Source organism: Megalobrama amblycephala, linkage group LG20 (genome assembly GCF_018812025.1).
Source record: "Megalobrama amblycephala isolate DHTTF-2021 linkage group LG20, ASM1881202v1, whole genome shotgun sequence".
Lineage (NCBI taxonomy): Eukaryota > Metazoa > Chordata > Actinopteri > Cypriniformes > Xenocyprididae > Megalobrama > Megalobrama amblycephala.
Genome location: NC_063063.1, coordinates 11844662 through 11865443, shown reverse-complemented (window position 1 = coordinate 11865443; position 20782 = coordinate 11844662). Strand labels below are relative to the sequence as shown.

Here is a 20782-nt window from a genome sequence, read left to right as displayed (position 1 = left end):
AACGCCTGAGTAACACAAATGCCCCGAGTTCACTGAGCCTTGAGGACTTAGGCAAACCTGTCTGGCGATTTTCTCAGTATCGTAGTTCTGAAAAGAATATAGGTGTTGAACCCCTGTCAGGGAACCTTCTCTCCTCCAGTGGTTTATTTATGAGAGACTGAGAACAGTACGCGTCTTTGTGTGCAGCAGAGCAGCGGTCTGAAGTCTCTTGGGACTCAACGAGCATATTTCGCATTTGGAAAATCAGTTTCTCGGCTGCTTCGTTCGCGGTGCCCTTTTTCTCTTTAAAGAAACTGAAACAGTTTTTAATAATTTTTTCCTCATTTATTCAAGAGGTTTGTTTTATAAGTTGACTATTGTTTATGACGGAGCGATTCCTGAGGCCTATCAGAACTTGTCATCATTTGATGGATATTATTGAATGAGAACCACGAGAGAAATTCATTCTTCTTTTTTCATTGATTTTTCTGAGTAAGTTATTGAATGTGCTATTCTTGTAAAATGTAAAATATATTATTTTACATTTAAAGTAACAGTTTATTAAAAGGTTTTCAACGAAATGTAAACACTAAAACAATTATGGAACAGAACCATCATTCACGGAAAAGCAAAAATGTGAAATGTAATATAGCCTACATAAATATCAGATTATTGTTTTGGACAGCAATTCTGATCTATAAATTGATTTTAATCAAATTAATAGCATTTTAAACAACGTACCCTTGCCAAATATATTTACACAGTTCAACCTTTTGGTTACATCTATATCTGACTTTTTACGTTTTACTGTATTCCAGTGTGGCTTTTTTGTGTTTACTTTTAAACAATCACAAAATGACATATTTAAGAAGGTTTTAAGAATGTTTCTGCTAGAAAACACACCTTTGTGTATATTTACGTTTGACACAATATCTAAAAGACATAGCTATTAAGACAGAATCTACTTTGTCAGATTTGACATTGGACTTTTCTCCTGAAGTGCTTGTTTTGACATTCAGTTGTGAGGCAGAGAAGGCTGCATTCAACCATAAATTATGAATGCCTTCAATCCAGCCAATTTAAACATACCAGCAGAGTTCAACACACCAAATCCTCAAATCATGCAGCATTGGCAAACTAATCCAGCAAAGTTTTAATTAATCTATCTGAGGTTTTTCTAACAAAGTAATCTGAAAACCCATAAGGTTAAATGAATTAGTTCTGTGTAGCAAATGTCCTTTTGTTTTACACAGAAAGATGTATAGCCTTTCCACGTTGCTGGTTATAATATTGTTTGCCCTGAAGATTCATACAGTGCAGCCGGGCAAATGCCCAAAGTTCTGTATCTGTGACAACATCCAGCTCACGGTTGCTTGTGTCAACAAGAACCTCACTGAGGTTCCGCCTACCATTGATGAGGTAATCTGTGCAAGATCACTAGTTCTTTATTTTTGCTGCATTTCTTTAAAATGATTTGCATTGTTTTTATGCTTTACTCTGTATATCTCCAAGATAACGGTGAAGCTGGACCTGAGAGGAAATGACATGCAAGAGCTTCTACAGGGGCGTTCACACACACCCCTTACCTCACCCACCTGACCCTGCAGAACAGCAACATCCGAAGAGTTCGGGAAGGAGCATTCCGCAGACTCGGCCGGCTGGTCTTACTCAACCTGGCCAACAACAAGATTGAGATCCTGTACCAGGTAAGACATGATGGATTGGTCTTCGTAGCTGTAACCTGGATATAATCTCTGCATGCATCTCATCATTTTCTCTCCTTACAATCTAGGAGTCATTTGATGGGCTTTCCTCACTGAAGCAGCTGATTATTGACCGAAATAGAGTGGAGGAGATCCAGCCTGGAGCTTTTTCACAGCTTGGCCTTCTCAACCTCCTCTCCCTCACACACAATCAATTGGTGTACTTACCTAACATGGCGTTCCAGGGTTTGCAGAACATCAAATGGCTACGTCTCAGTCACAATTCCCTCAATTATCTGGCAACAGAGGCGTTTGCTGGCCTCTTCACTCTTACTCGTTTGAGCCTGGATAACAATGAACTGCAGTTCTTTCCCACTGAGACAATGACACGGTGAGTTTAAAGAAACATTCTGGGTTTAATAGTTATTGCATTAGTTGTCATGAACTAACAATGAAGCATAATACAGTATGTACAATATGTATTAATCTAGTTCATGTTAAAATATAATGTTAAACTTCTACATATATATTTTAAACATTTCATGTTTGAATAAATGAACATTTGTTAATGCTCCAGTTTCCCCCACAGTCCAAAGACATGCAGGTGGTTTGGATACAGTAAATTGGCCGTAGGAGTGAATGTGTGTCTAAGTGTGTCCCAGCACTGGTTAGTGCATAAATTAGTGCACTGGGGCCCTTGAATGTTGTTGTGGACAATGGGGACCCTGGAGTCAAAAAGGTTGAGAACCCTGAACTAGATTAATAAATGATGTAAAAACTTTCACTGTTCATTGTTAATTCATTATACTTAATGCAATAACTAATGTTAACAACAAACTGAACCTTATTGTTAACTTAGTGTTAAATACTTAAAGGGTTAGTTCACCCAAAAATGAAAATAATGTCATTAATTACTCACCCTCATGCCGTTCCACACCCGTAAGACCTTCATTAATCTTCGGAACACAAATTAAGATATTTTAGTTGAAATCCGATGGCTCAGAGAGGCCTACATAGCCAGCAATGACATTTCCTCTCTCAAGATCCATTAATGTACTAAAAACATATTTAAATCAGTTAATGTGAGTACAGTGGTTCAATATTAATATTATGAAGGACAAGAATATTTTTGGAGCGCCAAAAAAACAAAACAACAAATTATATAGTGATGGCCGATTTCAAAACACTGCTTTAGGAAGCTTCGGAGCATAATGAATCAGCGTGTCGAATCATGATTCGGATCACTTCTCAAACCGCCAAACTGCTGAAATCATGTGACTTTGGCGCTCCGAACCGCTGATTCAACAAGCTGATTCATAACGCTCCAAAGCTTCATGAAGCAGTGTTTTGAAATCAGCCATCACTATATAAGTCGTCGTTTTGTTTTTTTTGGCACACAAATATTCTTGTCCTTCATAATATTAATATTGAACCACTGTACTCACATTAACTGATTTAAATATGTTTTTATACCTTTATGGATCTTGAGAGGAAATGTCATTGCTCCCTATGTAGGCCTCACGGAGCCATCGGATTAAATCAAAAATATCTCAATTTGCATTCCAGAGATTAATGAAGGTCTTACGGGTGTGGAACGACATGAGGGTGAGTAATAAATGACAGAATTTTCATTTTTGAGTGAACTAACCCTTTAAATTAAAAAATGTGTTGACAGTTGTCTAGATGTCTATGATAATTTTTCATATTTAAATTTTATTTATATTTCTTTTGGCAAAAAATACTTTCTTGAATGTGTATTAAGAAAATAAATAGAGTAATTTTGATTTCATATTCAAGTGATTTAATTGACTTTGAACATGGCATGGTTGTTGGTGCCTGACGGGCTGGTCTGAGTATTTCAGAAACTCTTGATCTGCTGGGATTTTCACACACAACCATCTCTAGGGTTTACAGAGAATGGTCTAAAAAATATCCAGTGAGCAGCAGTTCTGTGGGTGAAAATGCCTTGTTGATGCCAGGGTCAGAGGAGAATGGTCAGACTGGTTCGAGCTGATAGAAAGGCAACTCAAATAAACACTCATTACAACCGAGGTACACAGAAGAGCATTTCTGAACGCACAACATGTCAAACATTGAAGCAGATGGGCTACAGCAGCAGAAGACCACACCGGGTGTTAATCCTGCCAGCTAGGTACAAGAAACTGGCTACAAATCACACAGGCTCACCAAAATTGGACAATAGAAGATACGAAAAACTTTGTCTGGTCTGATAAGTCTCGATTTCTGCTGTGACATTAAGATGGTAGGGTCAGAATCTGCTGTAAACAACATGAATGCATGGATCCATCCTGCCTTGTATCAAGGGTGCAGGCTGGTGGTGGTGCTGTAATGGTGTGGGGGAACACTTTTCTTGGCACACTTCGGGCCCCTTAGTACCAACTGAGCATCATTTAAACACCATAGCCTACCTGAGTATTGTTGCTGACCATGTCCATCCCTTTATGACCATCTTCTGATGGCTACTTCCAGCAGGATAATGCTTCATGTCACAAAGCTCAATCATCTCAAATTGGTTTCTTGAACATCTTCTCTATACTCAACTGGTCTCCACAGTCACCAGATCTCAAACCAATAGAGCACCTTTGGGATGCGGTGGAATGGGAGATTTGCATCTTGGATGTGTAGCCGACAAATCTTCAGCAACTGTGTGATGCTATCATGTCATTATGGACCAAAATCTCTGAGGAATGTTTCCTTCAGAACTGCCCTAATTCTTCAATATAATCAGTTTTAACAGCATTGTTTCTTGCTCTCATTTTACTCAGATTTTTCTTTCCTTCTCTTCAGACTTCCAGAAGTAATTCGCTTAGAACTAAGCCACAACCCCATGACCTACCTTGGAGAGGAGTCTGTATCTATGCCCAAGCTCACTCACCTCTTCCTGGATCACAACTCCCTGCAGGATTTTTCAAACGCAGCTATCCTGCTCTCTCCCCATCTCGCTCATCTGGACCTAAGCCACAACCAGCTGCGCGTCCTGCAGCCAATGGCCCCTGGCTCTCCCAAACTGACTCGTCTCAATCTGGCAGGCAACCCCATCTACTGCAGCTGCTACATGCGGCCTTTGCGCGAGTGGGCGATACGGGAGCGCGTTCGCCTGGGTGGTACATGTGGAGGCCCTGCACATCTGTCTGATGAGAATCTGGAGGCGGTAAAGCCCGTAGATTTGCGCTGTCAGAGCCAGGAGGCCATGTTGAAGGCTGAGCTGGAGGAGCAGAGCAGACTGCCTACACTGCCCACAACCCCACCCCCAGATAAAGTCAAATGCCCAGCCAACTGTGAATGTGAGGTGAGTGAAAACTTAATGGAGTTCATGCAAAAATATTACAGAGTGACTAAAAGGTCTTTAGGTCAGTGACATGACATAATTTTTGAATTAGTGTTCATTTTGATATTTTTGGGGGGCATAAAAACAAAAAAATCTGGCTGATACAATAGTCACAATGAAGAAAAAAAGCCTCATTAAAATAAAGAAAGAAAAAATTTATAGTAGGAAGGAAAGCAGCATTAATATAGCGCTTTTATAATACTGTTGTATCAGGGGTCTCTCCTCACCCACCCACCAGTAATTTGGTATAATTTATTATTATTATTATTTTTATTTGATAAGGCAAGGTTAGTTTAGTTTATAAAATGTCACGTGGTGCAACTTCTCCAAAATTTAGATATTTATGAATTAATAGTTTATGATATTTATTAAAAACAAATAAAAGAATAAATAACTTTTTACAACAATTATAACAGTATATCAATGACCCTAAAATAACACTGTCACAGTCACACACTGTCATTGACCCACATACATTTTGCAGGCTGAGAACCACCACTCATCTTGCGAAAACAAAGGCCAAACCAAGATCCCTCGTGGTTTTTCACCAGACACACGCTTGCTGGACTTGCGGGGCAACCATTTTCACTACATCCCTGCAAACAGTTTCCCAGGCGTGGCAAAAGTGGTTTCCCTTCATTTGCAGCGCTGCAAGATCCATGAGGTAGAAGATGGGGCTTTCAATGGTATGAAGAGTCTGGTCTATCTCTACCTCTCAGAAAATGACCTCAGTTCATTGAGTCCTGAGGCGTTTAAGGGGTTGCCCCATCTCACTTACCTCCATCTTGAAAAGAATCGTTTCACCCAGTTCCCCAAAGGAGCATTCAAGCTGTTGCCTGGTCTGCTGGCTCTGCACATGGAGGACAATGATATCACTAAACTGGAAGCAGGACTCCTGACTGGCGCTGAGAAACTGAGGGGCCTCTATCTCACTTCCAACGCCATCACAGCAGTTGCTCCTAGGGCCTTTGTTCCTGCACCTGACTTGGATACTCTTCATTTAGGCAGCAACAAACTGAAGGAGGTTCCAAGTGAAGCCTTTTCTAAAGCTAGTAGCCTTGCAGAGATTAATCTCTCCCGCAACCCTATTCGCTGGATCGGAGCAGGGGGTTTTCAGTCAATCGCTGCAACACTTAAACATCTTTACCTTAATCATATGGGTTTAGAAAAGGTAAGGGCAAAACCATTGCTGATGCTACAACAAGAATGCCAAATTTGGTTTAAGTCTCTGTTTCCTTTTGAAGGTATCTAAAGATTCTCTAGCAGGACTGGGGTCTGGTCTGCGGAGTCTGTTTCTTGAAGGGAACCAGCTTGAGGAGCTGCCGGACTTGAGTCCGCTCACAGGACTCGAGGTCATAAACTTGGCAGAGAATCCACTGCTCTGCGATTGTCCACTGCTGCCTCTTCGCAAGTGAGTTTTGCTTGTTAAATGTATACAACCATTCAAAATTGTGGGGTCACTAATTATTTTTTTAAAGAAATTAATACCTTTAACAAAGATGCATTTTTTTATGATCAAAAGTGACATGAAATACATTTAAATAATTCTTTATATGTTCTTTTGAACTTTCTATTCATCCAATGTATTATGGTTCCCACAAGAATATTAAAGCAGCACAACATTTAACATTGATAAGAAGAAATGTTTCTTACTAAATCAACATATTAGAATGATTTTTGAAGGATCATGTGACACTGAAGACTGATGTTACAGCTTCTGAAAATTCAGCTTTGCCATCAAAGGAATGCATTAAATTTTAAAATATATTAACATATAAAATAGTTATTTTAAATAGTAATATTTCACAATATTACTGTATTTTTTTTATTTTTTCTTATGTTATCTTGGCATTCCTGTGATTTAAGGCCCCGATATACTCAGAGCAAAGTCCTTTTTCATTTTGCGTTTAGAGGTAAAAAGATGTTTGCAATACTTTTTCAGAGGTATACTGTTGGCAAACATCTCGACAATGCCCACACTGCTGAGAACGGCATCTGGATGAATATGTAAATATGTGCTGCAAGCCTTTCTCTCAAAAACACAAAAATGACAGTTGTTTCGAAAACAGTTGTTAAGAAAGCGTCTGATCGTAGTGATCTGGATGTTTGTACAAGCTCCGCAATTCGGTACTCCAGTCGTTTCCTTAAAGGATTAGTTCACTTTCAAATGAAAATTAGCCAAAGCTTTACTCACCCCCAAGCCATCCTAGGTGTATATGACTTTCTTCTTTCTGATAAACACTCTCTGAGATATTTTAAAAATGATGGATGGATGTGGATGGAGCACTTTCTTCAGCCCATACTCGTGGGTCCCGTTCATTATAAAGCTCAGATGCGTCAGGATATTTATTAAAATAGGATGGCTTGAGGGTGAGTAAAGCTTGGGCTAATTTTCATTTGAAAGTGAACTAATCCTTTATTTTTTATACCACTTTATACAATATATTGCTTTAAAGCAAGCTTTACAGTATTAAACGTGGAAAAAAAAAAAAAAACAGTGTCAGTGTCACTTTCAGTTAGAATTCAAACTTAAATTTATTCTATATGCTATTTTTACAATGTTCATGTTTTTAATTGAATATGACCTCAAAGGCAGAACCCCAAAGACTATAGATATAGAAAGACGGTTCACTCCTATTACTAATGAATGGGAGAAACTGCAATGCGCAATATGGCCAAATATAGGGCTGTCGCGATAATCGCAATTTCGTAATATCGCGCTTTTGACGAGCCAACCGCAGAACACTGCAAAAACCGCAGCGACCGCGATATTTGCATGTTTTCTATTTTTTTGAAAGGCTATGTCCTTCTCGTTTTACACTTCATACACGTGTACTAAATATTAAATAAGGTAATAATGATAGCATAATGTGTACCATGGTGGTACACATTTGTACAGAGGCTCCGTAGATTTGCACTAAACAAGCCTAAACAGACAGTGAATGTGAGAGAGATCGACTGAGCGCGTGCGATTACCTGCGTCTGTCCTTCAGGCCGAGACCGAGACATATATTCGTGAAAAAAAGTTGCCGTGTCCAAGGATAGCGAAATCTCTGCATTAGCATCGAAGCATTACTGGTCAGCTGAGCCTTATAAAGTGGCGCTCAACGTTAAAATGATTTCAATAGCTTGTTTCATTTCATCTCTCTGAATGAATCTGCGTTTATGAACGTGCAGTTGAATGAACGGTTTAAAGACTCAAAGACAGTCCCTTGCCGCCACCTTGTGTCACAACAATGTAACTGCACTGAGTGACAGCCCGTCTAGAACGCGCAGAGATGAGTAACGTTAGTTCTGCTTATACTCGTGAAATATCAGCAGAAAGTCTTGTTTAGTCAGATTCGAGGATCGGAACTAACTATTATACATACAACAATAGCTCTACCATCTTATTGTCAGGTTTATGTTCTGTTTTGGAGACCCTTATTTTGACATTCTCTTTACTTCAATGCTCTATTTAGTTTCGTTATTGAATATGATCTCTCTCTCTCTCTCTCTCTCTCTCTCTCTCTCTCTATATATATATATATATATATATATATATATATATATATGCGGTAATACCGCATATCGCGCTATTGAGCCACTCAAAAATACCGCAAGGGAAATTCCTTAACCGCGACAGCCCTAGCCAAATACGTTGCGCCTTCTAAGTAAAAGAGCCAATCGCTGATTGATAAAGTCATTGCGCCACTGCAGCTGCCGTTAGAAGCTCCGGTTCCCATAGAAACCTGAGACTTGTGCTTAGGACTGCACATGCACATTGGCTCATCTAGCCAATCTTGCTTTGGATCATGTGAGTATAGTATTTATTTGGATGTTTACATTTGATTCTGAATGAGTTTGATGGTGCTCCGTGGCTAAAGCTAACATTACACACTGTTGGAGAGATTTATAAAGAATGAAGTTGTGTTTATGAATTATACAGACTGCAAGTGTTTAAAAATGAAAATAGCGACGGCTCTTGTCTCCGTGAATACAGTAATAAACAATGGTAACTTTAACTGCATTTAACAGTACATTAGCAACATGCTAACGAAACATTCAGAAAGACAATTTACAAATATCACTAAAAATATCATGTAATCATGGATCATGTCAGTTATTATCGCTCCATCTGCTATTTTTCGCTGTTGTTCTTGCTTGCTTACCTAGTCTGATGATTCTGCTGTGCACATCCAGACGTTAATACTGGCTGCCCTTCTGTAATGCCTTGAACATGGGCTGGCATATGCAAATATTGGGGGCGTACATACTAATGAGCCCGACTGTTACATAACAGTCGGTGTTATGTTGAGATTCGCCTTTTTTTCGGAGGTCTTTTAAACAAATGAGATTTACATAAGAAGGAGGAAGCAATGGAGTTTGAAACTCAATGCATGTCTTTTCCATGTACTGAACTCTTGTTATTCAACTATGCCGAGGTAAATTCAATTTTTGATTCAAGGGCACCTTTGAAGTATATTTGGGCCTTTACTTCAGTATGATACATATGAACCTTCTATTGTTCCTTCTGCTTCCAGGTGGATTGAGCAGGTAAATCTGAAAGTCAGAGCCACCTGTGGACACCCTCCCGAACTCAGAGGTCAAAGGGTCAAAGATGTCCATGTTTTTAAGAGCTGCCCAGGGGAAAAACCTCCTTCTACTCAGCACCCCAAACCAACTAAGGCCACAAAGACTGAATCTGCTCTAATTAGTCCTCCAAAAGTCATTAAGATAGTTAAAGCCAAAGGAAAACCACGTAAAATTGCACAACCTAAAACGGTGCAGAAAAGGACCACAAAGAAAAGGAAGTCAGTGTGACCCTGCTGTATTTACATTGCGGTTACTGATTTAGATAAATATAACCTAAACCCTGTTTTAAACAAAGTTTTCATCAGTGAGGGTGCTAGACTGTTTAAGAGTGTAGAATTAATTTGCTTAATGCACAGTTTTAGTTTGCAAGGGTTAGGGTTAGTACATACTATGCTGGTCAGTAAGAAATTATATTAACTAAAAACATTTTTAAACCCTTTTTTTAAAAAAAAAACCCAAAAAACTGATCTACCATGTGTCTGTGTTTGTTATAAATGTTCTGTTCATAACATTTGAGACATCTGCCACATCTGTATTTAAAGGCTTTTAAGCAGGTATACATTTGTCATTTTAATCCAGTATCTACCATATTATTATGAAATGATTCTGTATTGCTAACATCTACATTACTCTGTAAGCTTAATTTTGCTTTGCGAAAAATGAAAGTCAGAAAATGTCTAACACAACTTAAGTCATTTTAATACAACATTTCAGTAATGTGAAAAATGTGCACTGTATAAAAATAAAAAATATGATCTCAATATGAACTATACCTGTTGTTTTACACTAACAGTTTGGTTAATTAAATAACTACCAGTGTTATTTAGTAAAAAAAAAAAAAGAACAATGGATAATAAAATACACAAGACAGACAATCTGCTTCACACTTTGTTTTTATTAGTAAAGAGTAGTAATCACTATGATCTTTCATCAGTACAGGTGGTGGGTTAAACCGAGACATCTTCCTGTTTGAAGATTGTTAAGGCTTCTGGCTTGGCACTTTCTATGTTTTGTACACTGGATAAAATTGGGGTTTCCATTTCTTCCACCTTTACTTTTACTGCAATAACTGTGTTAGAGAGAGAGAGACAGGGAAGCCATGTCAGAAATTATATTTTAAATATAAATAAATACAATTTTATATTTATATGAAAAAAAATGCTACATACCTTCGTCTTCAGGTTCAGTCTTTATTTGTAAGATAGGGGCTGTGACAGAGGGTTTTGGTGCCTCTTGTGGTTGATTCGTCTCTGTATTCTCATTACGCTGAATGGGCTGGGTTTTAGATGTGCATTTACTTGTGTTTTTCTTTACAAATCTTCGTCCTAAAGTGAAAAATACAGAATAGTAAGAAAATGAAGGAAAAATAATGACAACACAATACAAAACTATTCAAGGCGAATTGTATAATTTATAATTGTTTATCATTCAAAATGGAATATTTAATATTTATTCTTTAAAGAAACTAATAATTTGATCAAATAAAACTTACTCCTTTTCCCCATAAAAGGTTTTGCCTTTTTGCTTGTGTTTGAGCGTTCCTGACCCTGAGGTGGTTCTACACAGGGGGCATAATATAACATAAAAACCAAATTCTGGAGTGCATATATGAATGCTATGAAAATTACAATAATCTACCTGGGCCGATGGGTGGCTGCAGCTGGTAGCCAGTAATTTCACACCAGCCCACGGGATAAATTTCAGGGGATTGACAGTCTACCCACTGATCAAACTCAGGCTCCCAGCCATCAAAGTGGAGGAGGAGAAGCCGGCCTACGCAGCGCCTAACAGTGGCCACACACACCAGCCGGGGCTCCATGAGGTCCACTGCCTCTAGCTTCATACCTGGGGTAAAGCCGTGGCCTACATCATCCTGGGAAAGACGTATGAGGGAGAGATCACAAGACCAGCCTAAAACACATCAAATGCAGTAACAAATTGTATGTGGCTCAAATGTCAAAATAAAAGGTTTACCGTGTTGAAAAGTCTTTGTGGAGCAGCTACAGTTCCTGTTTCTTCTAAATATTGTGCCCATGTGAAAGTGGCATGATCATAACCTGATGAGAAAGGAGACAACAAACACTGTATGAAATTGCAAATAAAGGCTCTTTAGTTTAAATATTGATTTTTGTTGCAAGAAAACAACTGGAGTAATAAGTTGAGCACATTACCAGGAGGTAGGGTAAGAGGTATGTTGTTGCTCTCGCAATATCCAACAGGTAAAATGGCATGTGAACTGGCATGGTAGCAAAACCAGTCAGATCCATCACCGATCTCGACACCATCAATGCCTACCATGATGTATCCATCCAGCAACACCTGAGCGATAAGGTCAGTGCAATTATTTTCAACAAGGAAATGTGCAATATTCATTTAAAGTAATAAATAGTGGTTGTATTGTACCTTACGGATTGATGCAACGCAGATGTTCCCAAGGTTCAGAGGATCAACTGCTTCGAGTTTCATGCCTTCCTCAAAAAACTTGTTTCCCATGTAAACGGTCCTCAACTGTTTGCATACAGTAAGGAATTATACGTACAAAATAACTACATGACATAAGATTTTTAAACTAACATTAACACAAAAAGTAAAAAAAAAGAAATTATGTTAATATTTAACAATATTTTAGTATATGCACTAACCTTCTTAAACTGATCTGGCGCACTGTTTTGAAGGACTTTGCGAAATGCTGGATGGCTACCCATGTTGACATTCACATCTGTGTCAGAAAAATCATGCATGATATCATTACAAATAACCTAATGACCAAAATCACAAGTGAAAAAATTATGAAAGTAAATTAAATAAAAATTAATTGATTATAAATGTATTCCTCTTAACTGCTATTTTATTTCTCGTAATTGCAACTTTCTATCTCACACAGTTATTTCTTTTTGTTTCACTTAAAAAAAAAAAAAAAAAAAGTCTGAAGTAGGAATAGGCCTCCATACAAAAATAATGAAAAATTATATTTTTTTTATGTATATCCCCCCTTTTTTTTTTTTTTAAAGGGAGATCCACATGACCATGAATTAAGGATTTGTTCCCAAGACTTAATTCATGGCTATTTTTTTTTTATGAGTTAGTGCCCTCATTTTTGTTTAATCGTTCCCATGACTGGCAACCATTTATTAAAAACAAGGGAATTAATACATCATGGTGACAATTTCTTTTTCAGACATATGAAAGATAACAAGAAAATCCAAAAAACACATTTTACATTTTACTTACATAAACTTCCTTCCCATTGCCCCCCTCCCTCAGCATCCACAAACTAAATTACAAATGCGAATGGAACAAATTTGTTGCCACAATATCTCGTTTTTTCCCCTACGTCCTGTGCAAAGCTCTGTATTTTTCATCTCATGTTAAAGTTTCAGACTTTGCATGTTTGTACTGACATTTTGTCTATCTGTGCGTTTCTAGGCTTGACTCAATCCATAGATACCACAGTTTCTTCTCACCTGTTTTTTTGATAGAGTGCCCCACTCTTTCAGACCAGCCTACAGGGTGTACTAGAGGACTCTGCATGTGACACCAGAAATCTGAGAGCACCTCGCCCGAGGGTCCCAGTCCCCCATCCTCATACAGCAGTCTGAGTCGCCCTCCTATGACAGTATCCACCACTGCCAAACGGGTACGGCTCACCTGCGAGCGATCGACGACCTCCACACGAACCCCCTGTCTGAACGGACACCTCAAACTGTCTGCCATCTGAAACACATACAGATGGGAAACAGAGGAAGACAGTTATGCAGAAATGAAAGAAAATCAGATGGCATCAATGGATTACTAATTTGCCGTTGCCGTCACCTTGACATGAAAATCAACAGGAAGTGTGTGTGCTCCAACTAGTCTCTCCATCAGGTAGGATTTCCAGTCTTTAATATGCTGGTGGACCTCTGTAGGGAAAAAAAAAAAAAAATGTTTAGCATTTTTATGACATTTATACCTAATGACCTATGGTGTAAACATTCACCTTGAGGAGGGACCAGGAGCTTGCTATTCACTGCACACCAGCCTATAGGATGAACATCAGCCGTGCCTAAGTTACACCACAGGTCATGGCTGTCATCATCCTCAAAACCCTCATAGCGCAGAAGAGCCTTATAGCCTGAGAGAAACACATCACAAATATATTATATATATATACACACACATTATATATGACAAAGAATGAATCAATTTATCACACAATATCACATAATAGTCCCCATAATTTAATCTAATCTTTTATTAAAATAACATTTATTAAATTCCAAAATACTCTGTGAATGTGTAACTAGAAAACCTCTGGTTTTAAAGTTATCTATAACTTCCAAAAACCTACATTTCCAGAGTCCGTTTATGAATCACAGTACACCATATTTTTTGTTTTTAATTAGAAACAGTATTGTAATGAGTATTGTTTCTTTATTGTCTTTGTATATTCATTTGTGGTTACCTGTCTGTTTAACTTATTATATTCTATTCACACTGCAACTCAAAACTTGGGTAAAATAACAATAAAGTATAAATACAATATACACTTCTGTTCAAAAAGTTTGAGATCAGTACAATTTTTTTTAAACAAAATTAATACTTTTATTCAGCAAGGTCACATTAAACTGATCAAAAGTAACAGTAAAGATATTTATAAAAAAAATTTGGCAACACTTTATTTTAGGGTCTTTTAAAGGTGCTCTAAGCAATCCTGGGTGGAGTAACTTCCTGTTGACGTTCAAAGTGTTGACGTTCAAAACAGAGGCTAGCTAGACCCTCCCTCCCCCTCCCCACTTCCTGAAACAGTCATGAACGCGCATTTAAAATCATTTTTGTCGGTTATTGGCTGGAGCGTGTTTATTATGTTTCGTGGTCCAGGCTGCACCAGTTTGTTTTTATTGCCGTTTTTGGAGCTTGTGGCGACTACAGAGACCGCGTTTTTTTACAGTGTGTTCAGGGGACAGGCAGCTAGCGGATAGTGAGGAGATGTTTGCTGTATGTGACAAAAAATGTTTTGGCCTAAAAACGCGTGACATTGCTTAGAGCACCTTTAAAGGTCCCGTTTTTCGTGGTTTTTTGAAGCTTTGATTGTGTTTATAGTGTGCAATATAACATGTGTTCATGTTTCGTGTGTAAAAAAACACAGTATTTTTCACATAATTTACTTATCTGTATACCGCTGTTTCCACTGTCATAAAAACGGGCTGATGACTTCCTTGTTCTATGAAGTCCCTCCTTCAGAAATACGTAACGAGTTCTGATTGTGCCAGCGGTTCCTGTGTTGTGATTCGACAGCAGTTTAGCGCATCTTGCCCGGAAAGGTCACGCCTCTTACCATAACGTGGAGATGCACGCGCTCAGTGTTATTGTAAACATGTCTTTAATTTTACCTTATCAATTTGAGCCGGAATCAGACCCGGTGATTGGACTGCGGGATGAAAATAACAGCGTTTCGACGACATGGCGACAAACACACTCTACAAACGCAACTCTTGTGTATTCCTGTGGGCGGAGGTTAGTCAAAAAACTGTTTTAGTGACGTCATTAAAGGAGGAAGTAGAGGGATGTAGTCCAAACTGGCCGTTCGATGTAGGCGACTTCTGTTAAATAAAATATCTCGCTTGGCATTGAACTTTGAGCTTTAAAATTTTACAGATTTTATTTATACTCTAACAACAACATTACACACTAACTAAAGTTTGAAACATGGGATCACGAAGAACGGGACCTTTAACTAGTTGCTTATTAGCATGCATATAAATAGAATATTGGCTGTTTATTAATAATTATTAAGCACATATTAATGCCTTACTCTGCATGACCATATTCTACAATCTTAATCCTACTCAATACCTAAATTTAACAACTAACTTACTAACTATTGATAAGCAGTAAATTAGGAGTTTATTGAGGGAAAAGTCATAGTTCTGTGAATACATGTTCCCTATACTAAAGTGTTACCTTTAATTTTCTCTTTTGAACTTTCTAGTCAAAGAATCCTGAAAATGTGTATCATTGTTTCCATAAAAATACTGTTTTTAATAGTAATAATAATAACAAGAAATGGCTAACATTTTACAATGAGGTTCATTAGTTAACAACATTAGTTAACATGAACTAATAATGAACTGCACTTATATGGCATTTATTAATCTTTGTTAATGTTAATGTTCAATCTTGTTAACATTAGGTAATGCACTGTGCACTAACATTAACGAAGATTAGTAAATACAGTAACAAATGTATTGCTCATGGTTAGTTTGTGTTAGTTAATTCATTGACTATTGTTTAACTAATGAACCTGATTGTAAAGTGTTACCAAGAAATGTTTCTCAAGCACCAAATCGGCATATTAGAATGATTTCTGAAGGATCATGTGACACTGAAGACTGGTGTAATGACTGCTGAAAATTCAACTTTGCCATTACATGCATAAATTACATAAAATATATTAAAATATTTATTTTAAAATGTAATAATTTCACAATTTTTGATTAAGTAAAAGCAGTCTTGATGAGCATTAAGAAACTTCTTTCATAAGTCTTATCAACCCCAAACTTTTGAACAGTAGTGTAATTTAAAAAAATATAATATTTTAATGATTTACTATAAATACAAATAATAAAATATAAAATGTATTTGCTGTAGTGCTACATTCAGCAGTGGTGGAGGAAACACAAGAGTACCTGTCAGCTGTACAACAGTGCCGATCCAGTACACCTTACTAGGCAAGGCTGTATGTGTGTTCAGAACCTCCACTTTTAACCCCACATAGAATGTCGTCCCATTGAGCACAAAGTGGTGCCTGTGAAATGGGCAATAATGTATTGACCTTTATAATGCAATAGCAAGAATAATGTGAAGGAAATGTACATATATAGATAACAGATCATGGTTATTACATCCACCACATTTATCTTTCACAGCTCGATGGATAAAAATCACTCACATGTCTGAAGCAGGATACAGGGGCAGCGAGGAGGCCACTTTTCTCAAGGTAACTACCCCAGTCAAATCCAGCCAAAGTAGCTTGGAAGAAGACAGGACAATATGAACATTCAAACAGCCAAAATTACATTTGTAAAGCTTGCTGTAGAGAAAGGCAAGAGGTATTTCTGTGTTTTCTTACCATCTTGTACAATTGCTCTGCTCTCCTGATGCTGCTCATTGGCCTTTGACCGTGGAGCCTCAGTCTGTGATTTCAGATACAGTTTGTGTGATGACTTCCTCATGGGCGGCCTTCCCTGAATACAAAGACACACAAAAATTAAATCACTGTTTGAATAAATATGTATATAATTCTACGCCAGACAATCCCACCTGAAGCCGTGCAAGAATTGAGGATTTTTTTGAGTTGGATGAGTATGAACGTGAACAGGACACACTGCAGAAGCGCTTGGACCTGGAGAAGAAGGTGTCTGTAGTGCCACTGGCTCCACACATTTCACATGTAACTGCAGAGACATGAAATTGAGTGGAGTTTACAACATATACTTTTGCATGTACTTGTGCAAGTTCAATAATATAAGGGTTCCTGAATTCACCTGTTCCATCATTTTCTGCCCAGGAAGAACGTTTTACAGAATTATTTACACCGTCATCACTGGAATTCTGCTGATTGTGGTCTGCTCCATCAAATATTTGTTCTTCTCCATCGTTCTGATTGTCATTCATAAATGCTTCTTCCTGTTCATCCTATTCATTCATCAAAAATAATATTTTATATATATTATATATACACATATATACACAGTGGGTACGGAAAGTATTCAGACCCCCTTACATTTTTCACTCTTTGTTATATTGCAGCCATTTGCTAAAATCATTTAAGTTCATTTTTTTCCCTCATTAATGTAAACACAGCACCCCATATTGACAGAAAAAACTGAATTGTTGACATTTTTGCAGATTTATCAGTCGGGCCATAAAGCTCCGACTGGTGGAGGGCTGCAGTGATGGTTGACTTTCTACAACTTTCTCCCATCTCCCGACTGCATCTCTGGAGCTCAGCCACAGTGATCTTTGGGTTCTTCTTTACCTCTCTCACCAAGGCTCTTCTCCCCCGATAGCTCAGTTTGGCCGGACGGCCAGCTCTAGGAAGGGTTCTGGTCGTCCCAAACGTCTTCCATTTAAGGATTATGGAGGCCACTGTGCTCTTAGGAACCTTAAGTGCAGCAGAAATTTTTTTGTAACCTTGGCCAGACCTGTGCCTTGCCACAATTCTGTCTCTGAGCTCTTCAGGCAGTTCCTTTGACCTCATGATTCTCATTTGCTCTGACATGCACTGTGAGCTGTAATGTCTTATATAGACAGGTGTGTGGCTTTCCTAATCAAGTTCAATCAGTATAATCAAACACAGCTGGACTCAAATGAAGGTGTAGAACCATCTCAAGGATGATCAGAAGAAATGGACAGCACCTGAGTTAAATATACGAGTGGATTAGTTCACTTCAGAATGAAAATTTCCTGATAATTTACTCAACCCATGTCATCCAAGATGTTTATGTCTTTATTTCTTCAGTTGAAAATAAATTTAGGTTTTGAGGAAAATGTTTCAGGATTTTTCTCCATATAGTGGACTTTAATGTCTACCAATGGTTTGAAGGTCCAAATTGCAGTTTCAATGCAGCTTCAAAGGGCTCTACGTGATCCCAGCTGAGGAATAAGGGTCTTATCTGGCGAAACGATCAGTCATTTTCTAAAAAATTTTTTTAAAAAATGATATATATTTTTTTAACCACAAATGCTCATCTTGCACCAGCTCTGTGATGCGCCACGCATTACATAATCACATTGGAAAGGTCACACATGACGTAGGCAGAAGTACCGAGCAAGTTTTTACAAAGCGAACGTGCAAAGATTAAGTGAAACGGCCTTTACAAAAAAGAGGTAAAACAATTTTGAAGTTGGAGGAGAAAATAAGAGTTTTTCTCCCTACCGTGGTACTTCCGCCTCGCAGAGCTAGTGCAAGACGAGCATTTATGGTTAAAAAGTATATAAAGTTTTATTTTTTTTAGAAAATGACTGATCGTTTCGCTAGATAAGACCCTTATTCCTCAGCTGGGATCACATAGAGCCCTTTGAAGCTGCATTTAAACTGCTATTTGGACCTTCAAACTATTTGTAGCTGCTGAAGTCCACTATATGGAGAAAAGTCCTAAAATGTTTTCCTCAAAAACCTAAATTTATTTTCGACATAAAGATCTCGGATGACATGGGGATGAGTAAATGATCAGGAAATTTTAATTCTGAAGTGAACTATTCCTTTAATGTTTTATTAAGATAGTAAGATGCATTATACCATTTAAAAGTTTGAGGCAAGAAAGATTAAAACAACCTTTTACACTCCTGGGCAAAAAAAAAAAAAAAAAAAAAGCCAAGCCCAAAATGGCTAAACACTAAGCTTTTAATGGTCTTAACCACAAATTACTGGTGTGGAAATTAGCAAGAATTAAGCAAATGCTTCTTAAAAAGCCATTGCTCTCTCAGAAAACATCAAACACAGAATGAAGTTTTTGGCAGAATATGGGAAGCTTGATTCAGAGTGGTTCAGCAGAGTTTTGTGGAGTGATGAATCACGATAAAACAAGAGATTTGGTGAAAAATACAATAATGAATGCATCTCTACCACAGTGAAGCATGGAGGAAGAGGTGTCATGATGTGGGGAGTCTTTTCAGCTGCTGGTACTGGTGAGCTGCTTCACTGTGAAAAGTAATTTAATGCTTTGAAGTACAGGAGAATATTTCTGAATGGCTTGCATCCCACAAATGAAAAGTTGTTATCTAAAGAGGAATGATCAGATGTTATTTTTGCTCCTGCCCAAACTGCAAAAACAACCAAGAAGTGGCCTTAAAACAAGTCCATCAGGCTCATGTTTTGGCCTGGTCAGAGTCCAGATTTAAACCCTATAAAGAATATTTGGTCTCACATTAAACTCCAATTAAATGGGAGACATTTTTAAACTACTCATGAACTGTGTGAAGACATCAATATTGAGTGGAACAACACTGACTCTTCTTCCTGTAGAAAGCTGTCTATAAATTTACCCACACAGCTTAAACATTTAAAGAAAACAAAAGCGAAAGGCAATTCTGTACTAAATTACTTCATCTACAGTAATTGTGCAATTGCTACAATTTCCTGACCAGTGATTTGTGGTTAAAATGGTAAAATGTCCCTTTTTTGCCCAGGAGTTAACTAATATTACTAATATTGTAATAATATTGCTTTTTTTACTGTATTTTTGATCAAATAAATTCAGCCTTGGTGAAAATCTTGATTATTCAAAAGTTTTGACCTGTAGAATTTCAAAGAAAGAGACATCAGATACTCACTGATTCAAACTGTTGAGGTTCAGTGGTCGCCCCAGGTTTCTTTTTCGTACATAATGAACAGGACACACCTCTACCTCCACATTTACTGCACGGTGGTCGGATAAAAACAGTCGGGACAGCTCCCTCCTTCAGTCTCAGCCCTTTGAATCCCATTGTCTTTGCAATGGCAAAAGACTTAGGATCAAAACAGTCCCTACTGAAGTGCTCGGAGCATAAATGGGAGTACGTCTTGGCGACCCATTTTTTGCGGGTCCTCTGGACCTGTTTCTCCCATTTGCGGAACTCCACGGGGTCTTTGGGAAATCTGAACATTGAGACATTCTGCCCACTTAACTTCCCACAGCCATAAGCAACGCATTTGTTAGGCATTTGTACTTTTTATTATAGGTGATTATATAGAGGTCCTCGGCGTCTTCAGGAATGTAGTCTGCAGCTGGCTCCAAAGGTTGACTGCGAATTAAGTTTAAAAAGCAATAAAACACTTACATATTTCCACCAGATACCACAATAGTTAACTGTTACTTGAACTCATTCAATGGTGCAAGCATATAAACAAAGCTTTGAAGAACATTATAGAGCTCTGTACAAATGGTAAACTATGACAAACACAGGCAAAGATTCAAAGCATCAATATGAACTTTGTTGTGTGTAAAAGAAAACATTTCTTACCTGCTTTACCCCTTAGAAAATCCAATGTGCAGTGGTTTGCTTATCGTGAACAGCGCATTAGCGCCATCATCCGGACTGGAGAACCAGCTCTTATATTCCAATATGGCTTCATTATACACGTTTGATTTTATAAAATGGTTATTTGATATACGATATGATTATTAAAACCCTTAACTACATAGCGAACAAT

At 37.9% G+C, this 20782-nt stretch overlaps 2 protein-coding genes across 2 annotated transcripts; one reads left to right on the top strand and one right to left on the bottom strand.

Moving 5' to 3' along the window:
- Positions 1 to 10287, top strand: chadlb (chondroadherin-like b). The gene is given in 9 exon segments (XM_048169964.1): positions 1 to 471; positions 1233 to 1398; positions 1492 to 1534; positions 1537 to 1685; positions 1772 to 2073; positions 4491 to 4992; positions 5516 to 6202; positions 6276 to 6442; positions 9555 to 10287. Coding segments are annotated over 9 exon segments (2346 nt in total). The 5' UTR covers positions 1 to 421; the 3' UTR covers positions 9835 to 10287.
- Positions 10288 to 10483: 196 nt separating this feature from the next.
- Positions 10484 to 20710, bottom strand: l3mbtl2 (L3MBTL histone methyl-lysine binding protein 2). The gene is given in 19 exon segments (XM_048169962.1): positions 10484 to 10675; positions 10776 to 10931; positions 11099 to 11164; positions 11245 to 11479; positions 11581 to 11663; positions 11778 to 11925; positions 12010 to 12114; positions 12249 to 12325; positions 13071 to 13320; positions 13420 to 13508; positions 13586 to 13720; positions 16275 to 16350; positions 16352 to 16393; positions 16538 to 16617; positions 16718 to 16832; positions 16909 to 17042; positions 17133 to 17283; positions 19924 to 20373; positions 20593 to 20710. Coding segments are annotated over 18 exon segments (2433 nt in total). The 5' UTR covers positions 20293 to 20373; positions 20593 to 20710; the 3' UTR covers positions 10484 to 10553.
- Positions 20711 to 20782: the final 72 nt, after the last annotated feature.